Consider the following 24,076-nt stretch of genomic DNA (forward strand, 5'->3'; position numbering starts at 1 on the left):
ATTAATGTCTTCTTAGAGACAAACATTCTTGGTGATACCACATCATTGATCAAATTTATCTATCTTTTCACGTCTAGCATTGTGGCTTATCACCCCATTCACTCTAAAGAATGGATCTGTATTTTTACCATTTATCAAAAGTTGTCATTCTTCATGAATGAAACACAAATATGTGAGCATATCAAATAATGATAGCTTTAGTACCTCATTTCATATCTATGTGCATTATTCAATCACTTGTCTTCTTTCAGACATATTATGCACTACAACCATATTCACTTTACGTAATGGAGCAAATTCAGTAAATTTCATGACTTCTCATCAAAAACACATTAGTTTTTCTTTAGTCATTATTATATTATCAATATGGTGCATTGAGACTTACATTCAATGTCTTATCCATATAAAAGTGTCTTAGGTCATAAATCGACGGGTCTTGAACCCAATATCTTATCATCATAGTGCATCAGGAGTTTAACCCAATGTCTTACCCTCTTTGTGCGATTAGACATAAATCCATCGTCTTATTCTTTTGGTGCGATAAAACTTAAATCTATCGTCTTACCCACAATGAGGCTCAACCTCAAGCCTTCAAAATAATTTAATTTTATCACTTTTGATGATCATTAATATGATCGTATATTATAATTACACATAAAACTGAGAATAATGATTTCTTATAATCAACACTAGCAGTTAATAGATATAGTTTAATAGATCACGTACTTCATGCAGAGATTGAAAATATATCTTTCACTAAATTGTGCTTATTTAATTACTAAAATAAATTAAGAAATTCTCTTTCCAGTCGTTTAAAATTAAACGTATAGAAAGTCGACAAGTCTCTTTAAATATTTACTTTAGATGCTACCTCCAAATCTGTTACATAAATAATTATAATGTAAAGATAAATCATACCTTGAAGATATAAGAACCTAATTGCATAACTTATGCAAGATCTCTTTTGCACTTTTTCCATCTTCTTCATCATTCTTTAAGAATAGAACAATCGTGCTAATAACGTGTTATGAAACTATATGAAATTAGAAGAAGAAGAAAGTAGGGAGAAGAGAAAAGACTTCTTATTTCTCTTGAAGTATATTTAGGATTCATAATTCTTTCACAAATCTTCTTTACAATGAAAGAAAACCCTTTATTTATAGGAAAAACCTTACTTGGTCTCCAAGTAAGATTCCTAACCATATCCTACAGGGACTCCACATAATTAGACATTCACTATAATACAAATTGTTTATAACAGATCATGTTTTATTGTGAAATAATAATAGTGAAAGATATTGAAAAAAATGTATATATATTTAAGAGCCAAAAGGTTGAAATATAATGTTGACTGGTGTGATTGAGCGAAATGTAATGAGAAATTTGAGAATGTGGATTCGACATTTTTTTATCTTTATAGTGATCTCAATCATTTTTTGAAAATCATTTTCAAGTCTTCTTCGAAAAGATTGACTCGACAAATAAAAGCATGGAACTGGCAAGCTATTTCAGAATGACGAGATTCACAAATGATTTTTTCTGTATTGTATGTTCTGTCTTGAAGGACGTCTTCCCCTGTTTCTAACACAGGTCAACAGAGTAAATTAAAATTATTTTCAAGTCTTCTTCAAAAAAATTGATTCGACAAATAAAGTAAAGAATTGCCGAATTGTTTCAGAATGACAAGAACCTTATATGATTCTTTCTGTACTGTATGTTTTGGCTGAAGAACGTCTTCTCTGATCCGACACAGGTCAATAAAGTAAATTTCTCTTCATGTAGTTTAGTTTAGTTTTAATTTTAGTTTATTCTGTTAAATAAAATTTAATTAAATAAATAGAAATGAGAATTCGTTAGAAACACTGAATAATAATAAGGAGTTATTATGTCGCGTGATCGAAGACCTTGTTTAAAAAAAATATGGCATTTGGGTAGAGCAGTCAAAAAGGATGAGCCCAGCCCCACATGGACCAAACCTTACGGGCCAAGAAATTTAAAGGGCTAGGGTGGCCTGACCCTTCATTTGGTAAGGCCTAAAAACGCTCAACCCAATTCAACCTAGAAGGGTCGAAGGCTGGGCGACCTAGCCCCTTTTTCATTTTTTTTTCTTTTCAAACTTATAATTCTATATATCAAAAAAATGAGAGGATTTTCAAATCAAAATAATGGTGTTGTTTCAATAACACTAGAAAAAATTTAGTGTAATAAACGTCTATCTCCTATACCAGATACGCGAGCGAGATAAAAGAATGACAAGCAAGATGGGAGGGAGGCGAAGTGCGAGTTTTTTTTTAATGTATCCTAGATACATGTATATCTACTTGGATGGAGTGTATCTAGAACAAATTAACATAATTTGAGTCCATAATATTCCAACTTCCAAGATACATGTATCTGGACGTACCAAAATCTGATAAGATTCATAATATTACAACATAACATGTATTTAAGTAATTAGACAATATACTACTGAGATTATTGTATGTTACTCTTAAATAAAAAGGTTTTACGTGCCGACCCCGATCCCGTCCCGATCAAGCTTCTAGGGCCAAAGACTCATATGAATCGGGCTTATAAGTCGTAGTTTTAAATTAAACTTGAGAAATCTTATCCCAACCATACTCTAATAACGGATTGGGTTGGACCGGCACCATGAGCTAGGTCGGTTTTAACTATTCTACATCTGAGATTGTTATGACTTCTTTTATATATATAATATTTTTTTCTTAAAATACATCTAATCGTTATTTAGAGATAACATATTTTTAAAGTGTTAAAGTTAAATTTCAATAAAAAATAAAAAAATTATAATTTAATTGAAATTATTCTTTCAAACTACTCTTTTGACTTGTTATTTCATAAAGAAAAAATGGAACTATTAGCACACACTTTTTTCACAATTTTTAAAGAGCTTAAAGAAATATTTTATTTATATAAACACAATAATTTTCTTCTCCTTGGTCAATGAGGTTTGCAAAGTTTATTTGTAAAGATTTTTTGTGCAAATTTTCGTTTCTTTCCATTTGTCATTCACACAAACAATCTCAATATTGAATGAAAAAAGGATTATATGATGAAAAATATACATAGAAAATTATCTGATTCAAAAGATCAATTACATCAAATGAGTAAGGTTTCCTTTAAATTTTTCATAATAAACATAAAAGGATTGTACTCAATAGTCGATAAATTTAATTTCTTTGAATTATCAAATTTTGGTATATTTACTTCCTACATAAGATAAGTCGCATAATTAATCATTTTAATTTTTATTATTGTATTGTTTTCATCACGCGTAAACATAAACGTCAATTATAAATATTTTTACTATCACATAAATTTAATATACATATCACAATCTTGAGTATGATAGTAACATAAACAATTTTATTATAGAAAATGTATTTGACAAATATATTAGCGCAAACGTTAGTCGATCTCTACTCATTTGCACTTATCTTATATCACCACATTGTCGATAATGAAATTGTAATAAAATTTGTGGTAAAACCTCCTATAGATGAAGGGAGAATCAATATATAAAAACTTGGACTTAGTACATTTAATCAAGTAAACAATCTAACACGTGATTTTTTTCTACATTAAATATTAATTGTAGATTTTACATTAATTGAGTCACGTATAATATTAATTAAAAATAAATAGTAATCTACTTAGCTAAATAACCTAACCTGTTTATGGGGTAGAGATTTTTCAAGTCTATTTAAATTAGGACTTATAAGTTCAATTCATATATATTTTTGGCCCTTGAGGCTTAATCAGGGTTGGGCCGGATCGGCCCATGGGTTAAATTTTCTTATTCAAGGGTAACTTACAACAATATCACTAATATATAATCGAATTACTTAAATACACTATATGTTGCAATATTATGAATCTTACGGACTTTGGTACGTCCAGATACATCTGTTATCGAAATATATGGACTAAATTAGGTTAGTTTTTTCTAAATACACTTCATGTAAATAGATTTGTATATATCTAGGATACATGGACAAATTTCGCGCCCTTGCTTTCCTCCCATCTTGCTTGTCACTCTTTTATCTCGCTCGCGTATGAGGTATACATGCTAACTACTCTAGATTTTTTGCTAGTGTTATTGAAACAACACCATTGTTTGCCATATTTGACTTGAAAATCTTCTCATTTTCTTGATGTTATAGAATTATAAGTTTGAAAAGAAAAACAATTAAAAAAAATGAAAAAAGGGCTAACCCGCTCTAGCCCTCGACCCTTCTAGAATTGGGTTAGGTTGAACATTTTCAAGCCCTTCAACATAAAAGATCCGCCTGTCCTAGCCCCCCACGAGGCTTGAGCCAAATGAGACAAGATCGATCCTTTTTTACAACTCTACATGTGTATATAATAATTACCAAATATTATACAACTATACAATTATCATTAGTTTATTTTAGGTCCCATAATACTATGTACATCACTTTAGTGAAAAAATATATATCAATATTTTATTACGAGATAATTGATCAATTAATATGATCAATATAATATATCCAGTAATTTATTCTTATAAAAGTATCTCACACTAAAAGCAATGCGAACTCTACTAAAGAGTCATATCTTTTTTATTTTTTATTCGATATTTAAAACTCATATTCAAATTCTGAATAAAATTTAATCACGCATTGACTAGCGATCCAATAAGATTTTCTAAAAAGCCAAAATCAATGATGACAAAATAAGAAAAATAATAACACTAACACAATAAAGATGTGCCTTTTTCATGAAGAAAATATACCCAACAAAAGAATAGGATGAGTAGTTTGTATTTTTATAGTAGTAAAAAATATAACAGTAATAATAATAATTTTCTTGTCTAGCAAAAACAATAAACTCACATTAAAATAGCTTATGAATTTGCTTCTATAAACAAAAAAATCATTAAATCATTTCTACAAATTCCTCAAAATCGATCTTCCCATCTTTATTTCCATCAAATGCCAAAATCATCTTCCTGCAATTCTCCAGCTCTGCAGCTTCCTTAAATCCAAGTGCACACAAAACTTTCTGCAATTCCATTTCATCAATGAAACCATCTCTGTTCTCATCAAATACATCGAATGCTTCTCCTAATTCCTGCATAATATTACTATTATTGTTATCGTTATTGTTATCATCATCATCTCCAAACAAATCGCGAAAATTGTCCGAATCGAACCTCTCGTGATAAAGCTTATCACCATCTGGGTTACAAAAAATTCCCAATTTACCCATTATGGTTTCTACTTCATCTCTGTATACACTTACATCAACTAACAAATAAGGCACATTATGGTGGGATGTTGTTGTATTATGATTTCCTTTTTCTGATTTGGATTTTTGCGATTGGGATAAGAAATTCAAAAATTTTCTTCCCCAATCGAAAATTATGTACAACAAAAAGAACCCAACTAAGCCATGGATAACGAGAGGAACAGGAACGGTACTAACGGGTAATTTTTTGATTGAAAAGCGATTGAGATAGTTAGAAGCTGACATTTTGCCTAAATTGAGAAAAAATGGAGAAGAGTTTCTAATTTCTCTCCTCCTTTCTCCTCCTCAAGGGTGATAGAGAAACAGAGCAAAGAAGATTGGGTTTTTTTCTTCTCTCTTTTCTAGTGTTGTGTGTAGGGTGAAGAGGATTTATAGGGAATCAAATATATATATATTTGTTATTTATTTATATAGGTTATAATAACAACTAAATAAAAAGTGTAATATATCTCAATGTTATAAATATATCAGGACTCCTTTTAGAATATGGTTAGGAATTATACTTGAAAATAAAGTAATGTTTATAAATGGATTTTTTATCTTATCTGTATTATAGTGAATGTATAGTATGATTAGAAATCATTCTTGAAAATAAAATTAGATTTTCCTTATAAATAAATAAATTTTTTTTCATTTATATAATGACATAACACTCAATATATTATAAAGAATATTAAAAACATTTGTAGTCAAAGATAAAAAATATATATATTTTACCCTCTAAATTGTACTAGATAGAAAAGCTCGGACAAGTTCGGGCTAATATATATTATTTTATTTATTTTAATTTTATAATTTTGTTGTTAGTTATTTTTATAAGATTTTAAACGTATTTTTTAAATTAATATGTGGCATGAGTGATAATTTTGATAGTCTTAAAATAACTACATTATCCTTGAACTTAAATTTTATTTTTGGAAAGTACACACGTCGATTAAGATGTGTGTACTTACTTCCTCTTATATATTAGTAGTGGATTGATAATTTTAATTTAAAAATAGTCCAATAAACTTAAAATGACTAAATTATCTTTCAAGTTAAATTTTTTTTTGAAAAGCAAATACGTCGCTATAGATATGTGTGCTTATTGTCTCTTATATATTAGTAGTGGATATAAATGCAAAAAATGAACCTTCTTTTATTCTTTTTGAAAGTGAAGTGGGAGCACTCCACAATCACTGGTCGAACTAGGGATGGACATTCAATATTTCGGTTCGATTTCGGTTTTTTTTCTGATTTTTTTGGGTTTTGCTTTTTGTAATTTGTGTACCGAATATCGAATTGAAATATTTTGGTTCGGTTTTATTAATTTGGTTCGGTTTTTTATTTTGGTTTTTTAATGTTGATGGCGCGGCTGCTGGCTGCTGGCTGCTGACTGGTTGAATGTTGATGGCGCCTGACGGACGGCGCGGCGCGGCTGCTGCTGACTGCTTGACAACGCGGCGACGCTGCTGCTTCTTCTGGCGGACGGCCGGGGCTGTTGCTGCTTCCGGCTGGAGGAGAAGAGGAAGAGGAGAAGAGGAGAGGAAGAGGAAAGACCAAGAGAAAAAGAAAATCAGTAGAAAGATGAAAGAGAGAGTGAATAGGGCCATAGGGTTTCTTTTTTTAAAAAAATTATTTAATATTAATAATTATTAATTAATACAATATAAATTATAGTATAATATTTTGGTTTAAACCGAAATACCGAAAACCAAAATAATACATACCGAAAACCGAATTGAAATTTTAAAAAATACAAAAAAGTAAACCGAAAATCGAACCGAAAACCGAAACCGAAATTCTGAAAAATTTCGATTCGGTTCGGTGTTTCGGTTTTCCGGTGTTTATGCCCACCCGAAAATAAGTCATGCAATGCGTGATTCAAATTTAATCAAAACTTTAATATAAATTTTGAATATCAAATAAAAATTAAAAAAAATAGTCAATTAACCAAAAAAATTTATACGTATATATTGTTGATATCATGGTTCAATATGGGCATCCATATGTTACGCACTCCATGATTTTTTTGGTTTGATAATTAAGTGTAGTAAAGTACGAATGTAGCATTTCATTCTTTGACTTATGGCTTTATCATCTATCAAAATTGATCAATAATAAATTGTAATTTTTTCATTCAATCTTATCAAATGAGTAAATTAAAGATATCAAAATATTCAAAGGTCGTATTAATAAATTATATATTTTTATTTTTTAATAAATAATATTTATAATTACAAGCTCTTAAATACACATAATTTTATAAAATTACACTAATCAATAACAATAGTAACTAGTTATTTTTTTATATAATCCTTTCATACGTTACATACACAATTTCTTTGCACCAAACATTGAGTCCCTCTTTTTTTTCCTCCAAAATTTTATATGATATATTATTTAAAACGGTACAAGTTTTAAATTTGAAAACAAATAATAATTTGAAATTCCAAATCATATTTTCTTTTTTGAATATCATGATCTCAAATCACATATCTAAAATCCAGACACTAATTTAAAATCATAATTTCATATTACATGTGAAAACGCCAACTACATTCCAAACTTTTAATAGTGTAATTGGTAATGAAAATCCAGAAAACAATCCATCAAATGAAGGCATTTCATATCTTGATAGTTAATTTTTTTATTATTATACTTTATCTGTATTTTCTAATAATTTTATCTTTCTTCTTTTTTTATTCAATACCATTTGTTTAATCTATGCAAGTAATGAAAGGTGTGTTTGTATCCCACCATTTGTTCTCTCTAAAGTTATATTTTCTCCTATCACATATACATACACCAAACAAATTTGGTGTCTATAAATTATCTATATTATATTAAATACACACTATACCATCACAATTCACCAAAAGTGTATATATAACATAATGGTGTTTTCAATTTAATTTAGTATCAAAAATTTCTTCGTATATTTGTATACAATATGATTTGTTTATATCAAAATTCTAATTATTTTAGCACATAGTAGTATTTTACTTCTCAAGTTAGTATAATAGTATGATCGTCATTTCGACATGAAATACATCAACTCAAATTAATCAATAGTAGTTTTACTAATTTACCATTTTTTTTCTTTAAATTGTCAATGTAAATACATTAATCCAATCAAAAACCATATACACCACAAACTATAAAGTGATTTGGACATACTCAAACACCAAGCAAATTTGGTGCGTGGATAGAATTGGTGATTGATTTACATAATGAATTTAAATTATTTGATGTATTTTCTTGTGATTGATATTTTGTAATCTGACCATATTAGTGTTGTATGTGACGATGTAATATATTAAAAATTACGTAAACCTATTACTTATTTATAAGTGTGGATAACCAGTTAACCACACAGGAGGCAGTCAACATGTATGTTTTACCTGTGTGGTTCCACACTTTAATTACTTTTGTCTATTTTCTTCCTCCGTTTTAATTTGTTTGTTTTGATTTTTTTTTAATATTTTAAAATTACATAAAAAATATTATAAATTATGATAAGTAATATTTTAAAATATATTTTTTCTTAAAAAAACATATATAAAAATTCGGTTGAGTCATAAAATTAATCTATCTGTGTCACGTAAAATGGAACAAAAGAAATAACATGTATTATTTAATTTGAAACTATATAAAAAAATATTGTAAATTTCAATAATTAACAACATATTGACTCTTCAAATTCTATTTGTGCTACATATATTGAGACAAGAAAATTAACACATATTCCCTCCGTCTGGTATTGTTTGTTGTGATTTCTATTTTTAGAATCAAAATATAAAAAATTTGACTAACATTTTAAAATGTGTTTTTTCGTCACATTAATATGCACAAAATTGCAATTTATAGTACTTTTCATATAGTTTCAGAATATCTATTTTGTTTAAACATTGAATTAGTGTAATTTAATTTAACTTTGAGTGACTTTCGAAAAGCGCAACATGACAAATAATATATACCGGACTGAGGGAGTACTTATTATTTAAAATTTAAATAAAAATACCATAAATTACAATATTTAACAACTTAAAATATATAAAAATCATGTGAAAATTTAATTGACTCTCTAAATTTTATTTGTATTACTTATGAGGGGAAAAAGAAATTTAATATTGGCCCGTGCTAGCATAGGCGCTTGTGTCTAGTTAATACCATAATTGTCATCACCGTAAACTACACATATAACCTCAAAAAAAAGAAGAGGAAAAATTAATCCTAAATTAATTATATGAATAAAACTCTGAAAAAACATTTTCTTGCTATGTTTGTAATTTAAAAATTATGTTTGTAATTAAAAAGGTATATATGATAATTTATATTATATTAAAATTAATAATACAATATCTATCTAAACAAGTTGCTAAGTCATATTACATATACTAGATAATATATAGTATTCTCTTTAACATAATGTTTATTTGGGCTTCATACTAAACACTCCCTTTGTTATTTCTTATCCCAATTTACATGTGGCATTTATGATATTTCGAGAGTTAAATCAATTTTTGATATGTTTTTAAATGCTATAAGTTGTGATTTATGATATTCATAACATAATTTTCAAATAATATGTTACTTTTAGTATCCCAATTTATATGACACATATAAAATATGAAGAATAAATTTTAATATGTTTTCAAAGACTTATTTAAGAATACAAATTTAAAATGTCATTTTTTTCTTCTTCAAATTTTTATATCTAGTCAAATAATATTTCTAAAATTGAAATGAGCATAGTATTAAATTTAAAATTTATATTTCTCATTAATGATCAATTATTTGAATTTCTCAGTAATCATAGTTTATAATAATTTACATTTTCATTAATTAATCATCAGAAGTTGGAATAAACCGTAGCAAACAAAAATAATAAAGAGAGAGAATAATTTAAGCATCTTCAAAAGGCACAAAATTGTAGTTTATTTACAGAAAAAGACAAAACAACTGAAGTAATAAAATATAATATTAAGGGCAAAATATAAATTGCAAAAGTAATGCAGAAACATCTTTAAAAAGTCCCAAAATATGATTTAATATAGAATATCAAGAGCAAAAGTATAAATCTATTTATAGAAGAAGGTTAAAAAATTCTTAAAACGAATATATCATATTTATCTTTAAATTATATTTCGGCTCAAAATTATTTTTTCTGTTAAATTATTGGATTAAAAAATGTTATTATTAATGAAAGTTGTTAACTGTCATGTAAAATGCCACATTGCACGCTAATAGAATTTCACTGCCACATAAATTAAATAGAAAAAAGAGTCAAAATACCCTTAAACTTTTTGCAATAGCTCATATTTATCTTTAAATTATATTTTGACTCAAAATTATCTTATTAAATTAAAAACACCTTTTTATCAACAAAAATTGTTATATATGATGTGAAAATCATACAAATAAATATTAATACAACGAAGTGTGCGGTTATCACGGCTTATATATTAGTAGCAGATGTATCGATCAAATTTCCAAATTTAAAAACATATCTATTGGTGCTAGCCCCATTGATGAGATTGTGTATGTGACCTAAATTTTTATTTTTTTGTTTGTTTTGTATACACGTGTTTGTTCTACATTAATTTCATTTATCAAGTAAAATGTATGTGTAACTATGGATATGCAGCATCTATTAAGATTTAAGATAAAATTAGCAACGAAAAAAGAAAAAGAATTACACGGTTGAGAAGAGGAAACATATTGCCTTCTTGTTGTCACACTTATATATCAAAGGAGGACATACAATTTTTTTTTTATATTTTTTGATTTCGTCGCAGGTGTTTGGAGTTCACATTGACGCTCTGAATCTTTCAACAAGATTTTCTTCTTAGGCTTGAACCTGATAACTCTAGTTAAGGGTGAAACACTCTCACCGGTGCAGCATAGCTCATGTTGATGGGAATATACAATTTTATGTTAACATATTGCCTTCTAGATATATTTTTTTAATCACAGATGATAGATAATAATAATATCATTCTTTTTGGAATTGAAAACACATGATATTACAATATAAACTAGAAATGAAAACGAACTTCGAGAAAAACTCTATGGCTATAGCCAAAAATCCCATTGTTTTTCTACCAAATCCTAAAGAATCAAAAACATTAAAAAAAAGAAGAAGTGAACAATAGACAAATATTCCAACACAATGCAAAGATGAGAACTTTAATTCTGCTTAATCAATTCTGTTTAGAGAACTTTTAAATTATTGAATTTGAATATTAATAGGATTGGTTGTAGAGATAAGCTTATTATACATATTTAGGGCCTGTTTGGATGAGCTTAATAAAAACAGCTTTAAAAAAGTACTTTTGAAAGTGCTGAAACTTATTTTTAAAATAATCAGTTATTCGTTTGGATAAAAGTTGTTGATGTGTTTGGCAAATAAGTGCTGATAAACAGTTTTTTAAATCAAAATGTCTGAAATACCCTTAAAAGCTGTTAACATAATAAAAGTTAATTAATTTATATTTTACAGCCATAAATAATTATATTTTGCTATCATTCACATATTTCTTTCTCATCACAAATTATTTATAAGAGGAATATAAACTTATTATAGATTTTAAAGATATATAATTTGAATAGATCAAAGAACGATTTAAGATTTTATTTTAGTTTCATCCATAGGTAATAATAATTGTCAATTATTTACATATTATCACAAATTATTTATAAGAGGAATATAAATTTTTATTTAAGTTATATGTGCAACTTATTTTACATTTTAATAAATATAATTTGAATAGATCACTTGAAAGATTTAAGATTTATTCTATTTTGATTCATTAGTAATAGTAATTGTCTATCATCCACACGTGAAAAAGGAAAAATGGAAGAAAGAGATGTTAGGGTTATGTGGGTAATTTGGAGATTGTATAAAAATATTAAGGGCAAAAAGGTAAAAATGTGGTCAACTTAAAACAGCTTATAAGCTAAAAAAAGAAAAACACCCCTATCCCAGCTTTTAACTTTTGGCTTAAAATAAGTTTTTTTTTAACTTAAAATAAGTTATTTTGAGTATTGTCAAACAGCTAAATAAGTCAAAAACCAGCTTTTAAGTCAGTTTGACCAAATTTTAAGCTGAGCCAAACAGGCTGTTAAAGTGGAGTACTTTTGACCTTACTAACATATATAAATATGTTCAGGGTTATATTTGAAGAACCAAAATGAACCTACTAATACCTACATAAGTGCTCGAAACTTAGACATTTTTCACTTTTTTCTTGGATAAAATTATGAAAGTGTTAAATGATCAGAAATTTGATTATAAAATTTAAAAAATTATAATATGTTTTTTTATTTTAAAATAAGCTGATCTTTTTTTCATTTTTTAGTTAAAAGTATTAAAGTTAAAAAGATAAAAATATTTAAAAAGGTACATAAATAAAATATAATTCTAGCCAAATTTTGTCCAATTTTCTGACTAAAAATATTTTTGCTAAAACTATTATACAATTGTCCTTCGAAAACTCCAAAAAGTTGTTATCAGAATCTTTACTCCAAATAACTCACATAAATTCAGAAACAACTCAAATTTGTATTCATGACCAAACACAATTTTAATTTTTTTTGGGAATCCCGGATAACTCGCAGCTGCTACAACCTCTGTCAGAGCTTCTGCCCTTTGGTGAGCACTCTGTGTTCACTGGGTAAATCCCCTACCGTGTAATAGCCTGCAAACCACACAGGAGATGTAAACCACACTAGATAAGCCCTATGCAACAGGCTCGACTTAGAAGGCATTGAGGGGGGGGGGGTCGATCCAACAATTTCAATTTTCAAATACCATTTTCGACCCTTTTTTTCCCCTTCTTAATTCATAATTTTTATGTCCGAGCGGACACAAACAATGCACATGTGTGGCAAACCGCAGTAGAAAATTAACAAGATCCTAGTGATTAACCATGCTTTGATTGCGAGCACAAGAGTAGCAACATATATTCATTGTTACTTGTTGGAGTAAATAGTTCAAATTGTATCAAAGGCCCTTCCCTCCTCACACACTCCATCTCTCTCATTACAATGATGAAACAAATTACAACAAATCCACTACTAGCTAGTAGCTCTTCCGACTACACCATGTACAAAAATCAGATAACAAAGTAAAAGCTTGTTATCTGAAAACACAGTATGAATGAGTACCATAAACAACAACATATCTAGTGTAATCTCACAAGTGAGATCTAGAAAAGATAAGAGTGAATGCAGACCTTACCCAACCTCATAGAGATAGAGCCATAGGGAGTTTTAAATAATGCCTTACCCTGCAATTTACAGACATGAAAGGCTGACTCCTTCAAATAAACTATGATCCATTTCTTAGAGATGAGCTAAAAAAAACATGTTAAAGCATCATCAGGAGCTATACAGAGTTTATTCGTCATATTCTCGTAATGCATTAATAGTAGTAAATTCACCACAAATGATTAAGCAAATAATGAACTTTTAATTTTACCTTCAACTTATTCATCACACGGCAAATTTGCTACACAAACAGCCTAGTTTACCTCTCACTTTCTTAAATACAATTATATACATCAACTACGAAAAATGGAAAAGAAAAAAGAGAACACTATCAACCAAAAAGAACCTTTCTTTTTCACACAAGAAGGAGATATTAGCTGCAAGATATTGATCTACTCCGATCTGAATGAAATTGAAGGAACCTATCCTACAGTTTAGCCAACACTACTGTGTGAAGAACTCACGCTAACCAAAACAAGCCGACAAGTAACAGTAGTTTAAGAGTTACTGAGCAGAAGAATTCCTGCCTGGCCTTGCCAACACTGTCTGAATTTCACATTCTCAATGATTTCACAACTGCTTATAAGCTCTCATTGAAATTTACTGACCGAGACAATGCTGCTGGGTTTGCTTGTAATACAGTAGAGTTTTCTGAAACCCTATTGTTGTCATCATTTTTCGGCTGAAAAGCACTGAAAGGACTTCCACCAACTGAATCAACGGTATCATGTTTTATTCCCAATGTCGCCCATATAGAACTCTTTGCAGCCTCTCCTGGATCATCAATTCGCAGAGTTTTTGGGACCCAGAGGCACTTCTCAGGATTACTCTCGTTTGAAGGTTCTTCCATGCTACTCAGCGGTTTTTGTACGTTTTCATCCCTTGAGTGTTTCCCCAGAGCGGGAGAAATAGGACCAGAAGTCGTAGGTGTTTGGATTAGGGAAACAGTAGCTGGGGACATCCAAGGAACATTCCAAGAACCTGCTACAGTATAACCCCAATAAGAAGCTGCAGGGTAAAACGGCATAGGAAAACCAGGAGGGCAATAACCAGGAGGAGGGACTGCAGAGTTCCACGGGACAGGACTGCACGGATATGGCCAAGGAGCCCCGGGATAGTAAGTCATGTAAGGTGGAAAGTTATGGCAGTTCTTCTTTAACAGGTCTGGTACAGTTTTGTTAACCTCATCCTCTGAATTTGCAGAAGTCACTGAGGATCTTCTGGAATGGTCATCTCCATTATCTCCAACTACGTAACTAACTGGAACCCCAGGCTCCTGTGGTTTGTGGAACCCATTTTGTGAGCAATTATGCATTGTTTTGTCAGCAATATACAAAACTGAAGCCATTGATTCACAGAGAGGTGTAGGGGAGCCAAATGCAAGAATAGGCTGTTGTATTCCATTTGGATAATCTGTTTGTGTATTCGAAAGTGTTTCAGAGACAGATATTTGACGGTAATGTGGAATAGAGTTCTTGTTTTTCCGACGACCAGCACCTACAGGCACATTCCTCATGGTCCCACCAGCTGTCCAATATCTCTGGCAACTCTTGCAGAAGTGTCTAGGCTGGTTCACATTGTAATTGTTGAAATAACAAAATTTGGTTTCCATGCTGTTGCACCGAGGACATGGAATTATCTTGTCTGGCTTTTTGAGGATTTTCTCTTGCGAATTACTTGCTTCTCCTTGCTCTTCTTCACTTTTTGAAGGTCTTATTGAACAGTCGTTATCAACAGGCAGCTCCTTTATACTATCAGTTCTAGTTGGTTCTGAATTCTGATCCTGCAGCTCCTTGCCAGTCAAAATTTCCATCTCTTCCTCGTCATCATCCAGGTTTCCTCCAAAGTCATCCTGTACATGCATTTCAGAGAGTAATAAATAGAGTCGGTAAACTTTTCTTTGAACTAATGAAATTGTTAGAAATAGGGAGATCTCAAAAGAAAAGGTTCGACGGGATTTCACTAGTCTTTTATAACTATTGAGACAGCAAGCTTTTCCGTAGGTAAGAAGCATGCGAAAGTTGTAGAGAGAAATATTGAGAGGCCAAAGGTAAAACAAGACCAATAGTAGATTATATACCATGAAGGGACTAACCACGTCATATTAAGGATACGAGTGCATAACAAATTAAGTATCTGCATCCTGCTGAATGTGGAAATTAGAGTATTCATATCATTACACAAATAAAAGGTATCTTAGAATTAAACTACTCTTTTTTTGCACTAATAGATTGCCCATTACAAGAATAGAAAAGTAAAACAAATATGAGTTATAGAGATCTGAAAGTTGTTAAACCATGATTGGTTTGGTTGATGGAATAAAATTGAACTTCAATCAATCTTCTTACAATTGTAAAATAGTTAAACTTCTATAAATTCATTGAAAATATATTTTTACAAAAGCTACCTTCTATAACATGTTAACTTGCACCGATCCTAAAAAATTATGTCACAGCAACTAGTTAAATCCATTAAAATTAATAACTATCCATTTCAAAATGAATCATGGAGATAAATTTTCCCATGTTTGGTTGTACAAAATTATGGAAATTTTCCTTAAAAACGAGGAAAACGACTTCCTTGATATAACTAGGGAAAACAAATTCCACTAGTGTACATATATGTTTATCGTATACTCCCTGCCCACCAACGCACCCAACCGGTATCCCTTGACCATCCCACCCCCGAGGCACCACTCCTATATTGTCTTGCTCGATTACATATAGATAATATACTTGCTTACTTACCAAATACTAAAAAATTAATAAGAAACAAATTTATTTTTCAAAAAAACATTTTCCATGAAAAATATCCTCACAAAATGTTGAGAACACTAAGAAAAAAGAAAAAGAAAAAAAAACCCAATTAAGAGAAATTTGTGATTACCTAACCTAATCCAAACATGGATACATTTAATTTAATCTACGAAAATCTTAATAACTCAATTGATCGACGAGATTATTCTTATCTCAATTGGTTGACTGGATTAATCCTAATAATTCAATTGGTTATCCCTGATTCAAAACCCTAGGAAAATGCACCTGAACGAACTGAAGCAGAGTCCAATAGGAAGTCAACAACAGTCACATACAAATTACAAACAATAAATCAACAAATAATACTCTCATCAACACAAAGTGTGAAATTACCTTATGAGCTTCTTCATCTTCTTCTTCTAATTCTCCGTTATTGTCTCCCGGCAAAGAATCATCTCCCTGAGCTCCCGAAGAATCCGGAATATCCGGCAACTGAATTGTCCTGCCGAAGAGTTTAATTGCGGGGTCTGTCATATTATACAAACTGTATGTATACGCCTTTAACCTTTTCAAGTTACTATACTAAAGCTGAGAAAAAAAGTATAGAGAGAGAAGAGAGAAGACAATTAAACAAACAAATCCGGCGAATTTGGGTATTGGGTCTCATTTTTACTCTACTGCAGATCTGACACATTACACATACAACCCCCACACATCCAATATGTGTGTTTTTTCTATTTTTCTTTTGAAAAAATACGCTAAATATTTTTTAGACTATGATCGAAATTTTACAAACACACTCTAATTAAAATAAAGTTTTATTATCTTCTGAATTTTTCTTTTTTATAATTATGCATGGCAAATTCTGTGACTCCACACAATTAAGGCACGTGAGATATTTGAATATCACTAAGGTTCACAAAATTGTAAACAGTAATAAGACCTTAGTTTAGTTAAGATATGTCTTTAAAAAATTCAATCATAATTTAGAAGGATACTTATGTATTATTCCTTTTTGTTTGCTAGTGCTACCACTTATTTCACATTATTTTCTACGCGAAATATACATATTAACCTTGAAATATATGTTATTTATGAAATTACATGGTTTATGTTATTACGGTTAAGTTTGTAATCAAATAATTTGTTGTTAAAAAGTGTTAAATACAGCTGGCAAGGGTGTGCCACGTAAGAGAGAGAAAGTAATTGTGAGCCACAAGTTATTTGTGGTTTTGGAGATTTAGTTATTTATGCTTTTTTTTTTTTTTTTGATTCTCAATAAAGTGAAGGGCTCTTTTTAATCTGAGTCAGCATTAGCTTTTATTCTCATCCCCAAATTCATCGTTTTATGGGTCCCACTTTTAACAAGTCGCCAAACTTTTCGGCTTTCACTTTATTTTTAATAGACTTTTTGAGTTTTCTTGTGGATGGTAATACAAGTTGGGCCAAATGTTGAACACCACAAAGCGTGCAGAACGAGCAAAACACAAACACCTTTTTTTTTTTTTTTTTTTTTAACTTTTACTTTTTCAACAAGTTAATAAAAAGAAAAAAATAAACAACTATCTTCTAATTCTATGCCCGAAATTTCAAAGACACACTTATACTTTATTAAGATCCTATTATTCATGAACTTATTTTATAAGTAATATCTACCCCTTTTCGGGCTATGTGGCACTAACTTGAAAAAAAAAGTCAATCAGCGTTGACCCACAAGATAGTGCCACGTAGTCCCGGAAGGGGTAAAAAATTATTAATAAAATAAGTTCGGGGTAATAGGACCTTAGTATAGTATAAGTGTGTCTCTGAAATTTCGGACATAGATTGAGGAGGTACTTGTGCATTATCCCTAATAAAAAGGCAAACCATACAAATTTCAATAGCTTGTTAATTTGAATTATATTTTGACATTTCTAGCAAGTATCTCGTAAGGTCATTTTAAAAATTTATCTAGTAAAATTATTAAATTTTATTGTATTTCGTAAAATCACTCAATTAAAATTTTTATGTTGATAAAAACGTTTATTTTAAATTTTTATATTAATAAAATCGCCTAACTTAAAATTTTGTATTGATAAAATTACTCAATAAAATTATCATCAAATTATTCTTTATGTCATGTTAAATAGACCCTACGAATAAATAAAATTAAGAAAACTAATTAAAATTCTTCATGGATATGATATATGTGTATAATGCATAATATATTATATCTTAATTTAGTAAATAAAACGAAATAATTAGGACTTTTATTCATTGGTTCACTAGTATATCTGTTTATTTTTTAGTATAAGCACAAACAATTTATTGATGAAATTTTTATTAACAGATCTAATTAGGACTCGTTTAACCAAATATTTAAGAATATTAAAAGGTTCAAAATTGTGACCTCAATTAATTACTATGGGCATATTCATATTTGACACCCTTTTCTTCCATAATGCAAAAATTACACAACAGTTATAGCGTCAAATTTGTCTCTTTTCTAATTCCCTAAAACTTTATAATACATATATCATTTTATATATTATAATACTTCTCCGTGTAAGCTTAAAGTTGTTTTGGCTTTGTTTAGTATTTTTAAAAATGTTTTTGAGGCGAATTACAAAATGGGGAGTACTAAAAACATTTTGAGGCGTAATATAAAGACGTATGCATAAGTTTTGAAATTTGAGGCATAAGCCTAGAGCATAAAAACATAAGTCTTGGCCGTAAAAACATATGCTCGCCGTTTTTAATTTTTTTTAAACCTTTTTTGTTTTACATCATATTATTGGTGACTTGGTCTAATGGTATTTCTCAAATAATATTTATAATATTTTTTTAATTTATTATTTGATTATTAATAATTATCTTAAATAAAAAACATAAATCATTGAAATGAATTAGTATTTTTTTTTTTGGAAATTGGAAGCAGTTACTAATTCATGATCTGGCATGTACAGAATGAAAACTTCATTCTCGATTCTAAGAGAATTTTTTCACTTTTGCTTATTTTTTTTGTAATAAAACTATAAAAATGAATATACACGAGAGTACGCCCCGTCGATCCATGGGACTTACGCCTCGTCTTGTACTGTATAAAATGTCTTGCCTTATGATCTGCCTTTTAAAACACTGAGGCTATGTAAACCTTGATCTTTTTTATAATGTTGATTTTTCAACTTAAATTTCGCTTTAACTGGTCAATTTTGTGCAAATATTCTTTTATTTTTGAAATAATAATAATAATAGTCATAATAATAATAATTATAATGCTTAATTACATGCTTTAATACATAATTATATTTTATGCGTATAGTTTAGTTTGTTATGTAGCTTTTAATTGTCTAAAACGTTTCTTTTAAAAAATTTGTACTATATTTTACTTTTCCTTTAAATAGTAACAGTAGCCCTCTAAATACGGTAACAAACATTTACGTAATCTCATGATTTAAGTTAAACATTCAAAATCAAATATTTTTCTCAAAAAAAGAATTTTATAGCGACAGAAAGACCACACAGACTTGTTTTCGGGAAACTAAACTCTTTAATGTGTATAAAGTTTATATACGAATGTAAATAAATTGAATGTAAATTGTTTAATTTGTATCAAATTATAAAGTAATTATTATATACCTATACAATTACTTGTATATGTATAAATAAAAATATGTATATAGTACTTGTATATACACAAATTCCTCAAATAGTTTTGTATATAATAAAGTAAAATATAAAAAAAAATGTCATTTAAGTAAGATATGTATATTGTTTAAGTTATATTATGTATATACATATATAATTGTATAAAGTAATGGAAGTAATTGTATAAATATTTTGTATGTAAAATAATTGTATATCTATAACTCTGTCAGTGTACAAGAGTTTTGATGTGTATATGTATATTAATCATTTTTGAATATATATAAATAAGGTTAAATTGATTTTGTATAATGTTATGGTTTAATTTACTTTGATTATATATAGAAATAATGATATGGTTTACTTTATATAATGCTTACCATTAGGCATTCATTCAACCATTTTCAGAAGGCTGTATCTATAACTCTGTCAATATACAAATGTTTTGATTTGTATATGTATACTAATCATTTATGATTATATATAAATAGGGTTAAATTGTTTTTGTATAATGCTATGGTTTACTTTGATTATATATTCAAATAATGATATGGTTTGCTTTATATAATGCTTAACATTAGGCGTTCATTCAACCATTTTCAGAAGGTTATATACAATGATGATTCATCTGCTTCGAACATTAAAACAAAAGGATATTTCAATTTGAAATTACTGGACACTTTGACAAACTACTTGAAAAGTATAAAATATTGATATCAATGTATATATCATACAAATACATTAAAAAATAAAAAATTGTTCATTACCAGAATCAGTTCCAAACGATGTCATGTATAACAAAGTATTGAATGAACATTGATGACTATTCTTATGGGGACAGTAATGGTGGCTGGTCATCAATAATTGTTGATTGATGTATTAGAATGCTTCTCATCTGATTCAAACTTGGCTCAATATGATTCGATAATTCCGCTTGAGATTCGTTGATAATTGTTTTCAGACTTGAATCAACCATATGTATGATCTATACTGGACATCATAGGTCCTCTTTGACATCTTCAATGAAACTTCATGTTTTGAGAAAAAAATACCCAAAAAAATAAACATAAGCCAGCAATATATATACAAACAAAAATAATAAATAAAAAAATACGATTTAGGTGGTTACCTACAAAAGTGAAAATACAATTAGGAGGGAGAGCAAAATTCAAAATAAAGTGAGTGAGTGAATTTAGGAGAAAATTAGAAAAATAGAGAGAAGAGAAATAAACTTTGATTTGTATAAATGTTTATACAACGGAAGAGAAGGGTGATTTGATTCGACATACAAATAATAGGTGGATCCCTTATTTAATGATTTTTTTTTTAAAACTGTATTCATCAAAATAATTAAATTAAACTATACCCTTGCTGAATAATAACATAGTAATGTTTATCATTCCACGTAATTTTCCCTTAAATTAAATATAATCAACAAAATCTCATGTAGTATGTATATGAAGTATGTATCATAATCACCACCTTCATGAAAACTAACAACAACAAACGCACAAGATGACCCTCCAATAGAATGTTCTGAGTGAAATCCAAATAAAAAAGAAGATTTATTTTTGGTAGCTTTTTGGTGATGTGTTGTATCTTTATTAAAAATTTTCTTGATTGAAGATTCTTCAGCCATCAAAATAATTAAACGAAATCCTAAATCATTTTAATTTAAAAAAAAACTTGATATAACTATTCAAATTTAGGAAAAAAAAAATATTGAAAAACTATAGGAAATCAAAATACATGATGACTTAAATGAGGGATGAAATCAATTCTCAGATTTGAATGTGTACTTCTCTAATTTTCATTCAAAATGGTATCACAATGTATCACACATCAAATTGAAAATAAATTATTAAATAATGAAATAGTAGGTAACTATTTTAAAATGTAGATTGAATTAATATATAAAGTATGAACATTTGTGTATTTATGTAGTTTTTTTAAATAAGTATAAATTAGTAAAACAAATATTCAAGGAAAATACATAAGTTTTTTTTTTTTTTTTGAAAAAAATTTGTTCTAAAAAAAAATCATTACACACCTTTAATTTCTATACTTTAGAATAAGCCTTCCATATTTCTAACAAAAGAGTCCTATTCATTATCAATTTGGATTTTTGATGAAAGATAATGCCGCGGATATTATATAATAATTATGTGTATTTAAAAATAAAATGTAACTAAAACATAAATTTTATATAGGAAAAAGTTTTGGTGTCTTTTCTTTAATTTTTAACCAGACAAATTAGTCATGACCTCGTATACAATGAGACACAAATTTCAAAAAGTCTTGTATTCAAGTGGTGAAAAATAAATGCCAAATGTCTTTTCTTTAATATTTTGTTATCATTGAAGTGTGTAAGGTGATGATTGAAACAACATTATGAATCAATACATGGATCTTTGTGTAATCATAACGAAGAAAACGCATGTATCAATAATTATAACTTTACATATGACAATTCCCCAATATCTTATAGCAATAAAATTCCATTGCTCTTCTCAACGTCTATGTTTTGGGGAGAGATATATATATTATTTCATCAATCGAGTGATCGAATATCTAACAACAAACTTTTATATTCCTTTCATTTCAATATTCCTAAACAACTTTCTGCATAACAAACGTATAAATATTTTTTTTTAATGAGATTGACAACTCTATAAGATAGTAATGCATTTTTTTTTTGGTAACTAGTGGGAACATTACCATAACCAACAAAGCAATACGTAGATTTAACAAGAACCTAATTACAAAACCACCTTCTAAGAAAGGTTGCTATGAATATTAATTAAGCCACCTAATAAGTCTATAAGAAGATTTTCTAAACAGTTTCTTGTATAACTTGTTAGATTTTGTCAACAATAAGTTAAATCTAGTAAGAATCTTCATTCATCATCAAATATAACCAGATGCATAACATCACAAAACTGTTTTCTTAGTATTAGTAATTACACAAATAACTGTTTTGTAGATACTAGCTTGAGTTAATATTTTAAAAGGTTATTGAACTATAAGAAATTATCTAGCAAAGTCACTAAATTTTATTTTGTATTAATAAAATCACTCAACTGAAGGTTTTTATCTTAAAAGAATCAATCAATTACATTTATCAATAAAACAAATTTTAAATGTTAAATTAAATTACGGAAAAGGGTTAAAATTGCTCCTAAACTATGTGAAATGGATCACTTATACCCTTCATTATATTTTGGGATCAAAAATACCCTGCTGTTATCCCAAGAGACCACAAATACCCTCCAAAGTTAACACTCCAATTTTTTTAATTATATGACATAAAAAATAATTTAAATTGTCATCTAAAATTTGTTTAAATAAAAAAAATACATTGGTGATTTTAAAAAATGAAAGACAGTGATGTTATTGATACAAAACAAACTTTAATGACTTTGTTAGATAATTTTCTATAGTTCAGTGACTTTTTCAGATATTAGCTCATAATATTTTATATGGTGGTCACCTAATTAATACTTTCTTTTATTTTTTCACAGAAAATTGACTTTGAGTTTTAACCTTTAAGTCATTCAACTATGGATTTTTTTCCTAAAAATTCATTCATCTAATAATTTTTTTAGAGAAAGTTACTCAACTTTCTTTTATAACCTTCAAGTTACTACACTATGAATATTTTACCTATGAAATGACTCAACTATTGTTATTTCATTTAGAAAGTGAAGCTACCAATTTAAAATTTGTTTCATTAAATTTTGTTGAACAATTTAAATGAATATTAAATTATTTTTAATCAATGTTTCAGTCTTTTCCTATTTCTTCAAAGCCTAAACTCCACTAATTTTACACCTAATTAAGGCCCCTATCACTTATCAGTACTAATTTTCCCTAAAGTTTCATAGATTTCAATGTACCCTTGCTTCTTAGTTCTTATCATTACAATATGATTTCGTCATTGTGAGTGTATTTTTCTATGATATTTTAATTCTCAATTTGTTTTTTATGCTTATTCATCACATGAACCCTAATTAGTTGATAATCGCTTGAAAGCTTGTACCTTTAATTTCATGCATTTTTTCAGATTCAAAATTATTTTTCAATATCTTGAGCTTTTATTCGCTAAGAGTTTTAATGAAACACTAAGCATGCATTATTTTCATAGTAAAAGC

General features: G+C 28.4%; 2 protein-coding genes across 2 annotated transcripts; both read right to left on the minus strand.

The window, feature by feature from the left end:
* Positions 1-4,774: 4,774 nt before the first annotated feature.
* On the minus strand, positions 4,775-5,619 carry LOC107010502 (probable calcium-binding protein CML30). The gene has a single exon (XM_015209788.2). The coding sequence runs from the start codon at positions 5,515-5,517 to the stop codon at positions 4,921-4,923; it is 597 nt and encodes a 198-aa protein (XP_015065274.1). The 5' UTR covers positions 5,518-5,619; the 3' UTR covers positions 4,775-4,920.
* Positions 5,620-13,724: 8,105 nt separating this feature from the next.
* LOC107009194 (cyclic dof factor 2) lies at positions 13,725-17,003 on the minus strand. The gene is made up of 2 exons (XM_015208482.2): positions 16,695-17,003; positions 13,725-15,397 (listed from the first exon to the last, which is right to left on the minus strand). The coding sequence occupies exons 1-2, from the start codon at positions 16,833-16,835 to the stop codon at positions 14,126-14,128; spliced, it is 1,413 nt and encodes a 470-aa protein (XP_015063968.1). The 5' UTR covers positions 16,836-17,003; the 3' UTR covers positions 13,725-14,125.
* Between the last annotated feature and the right edge of the window lie 7,073 nt (positions 17,004-24,076).

The sequence above is a fragment of the Solanum pennellii genome, chromosome 2 (genome assembly GCF_001406875.1).
Source record: "Solanum pennellii chromosome 2, SPENNV200".
Classification (NCBI taxonomy): Eukaryota; Viridiplantae; Streptophyta; class Magnoliopsida; order Solanales; family Solanaceae; genus Solanum; species Solanum pennellii.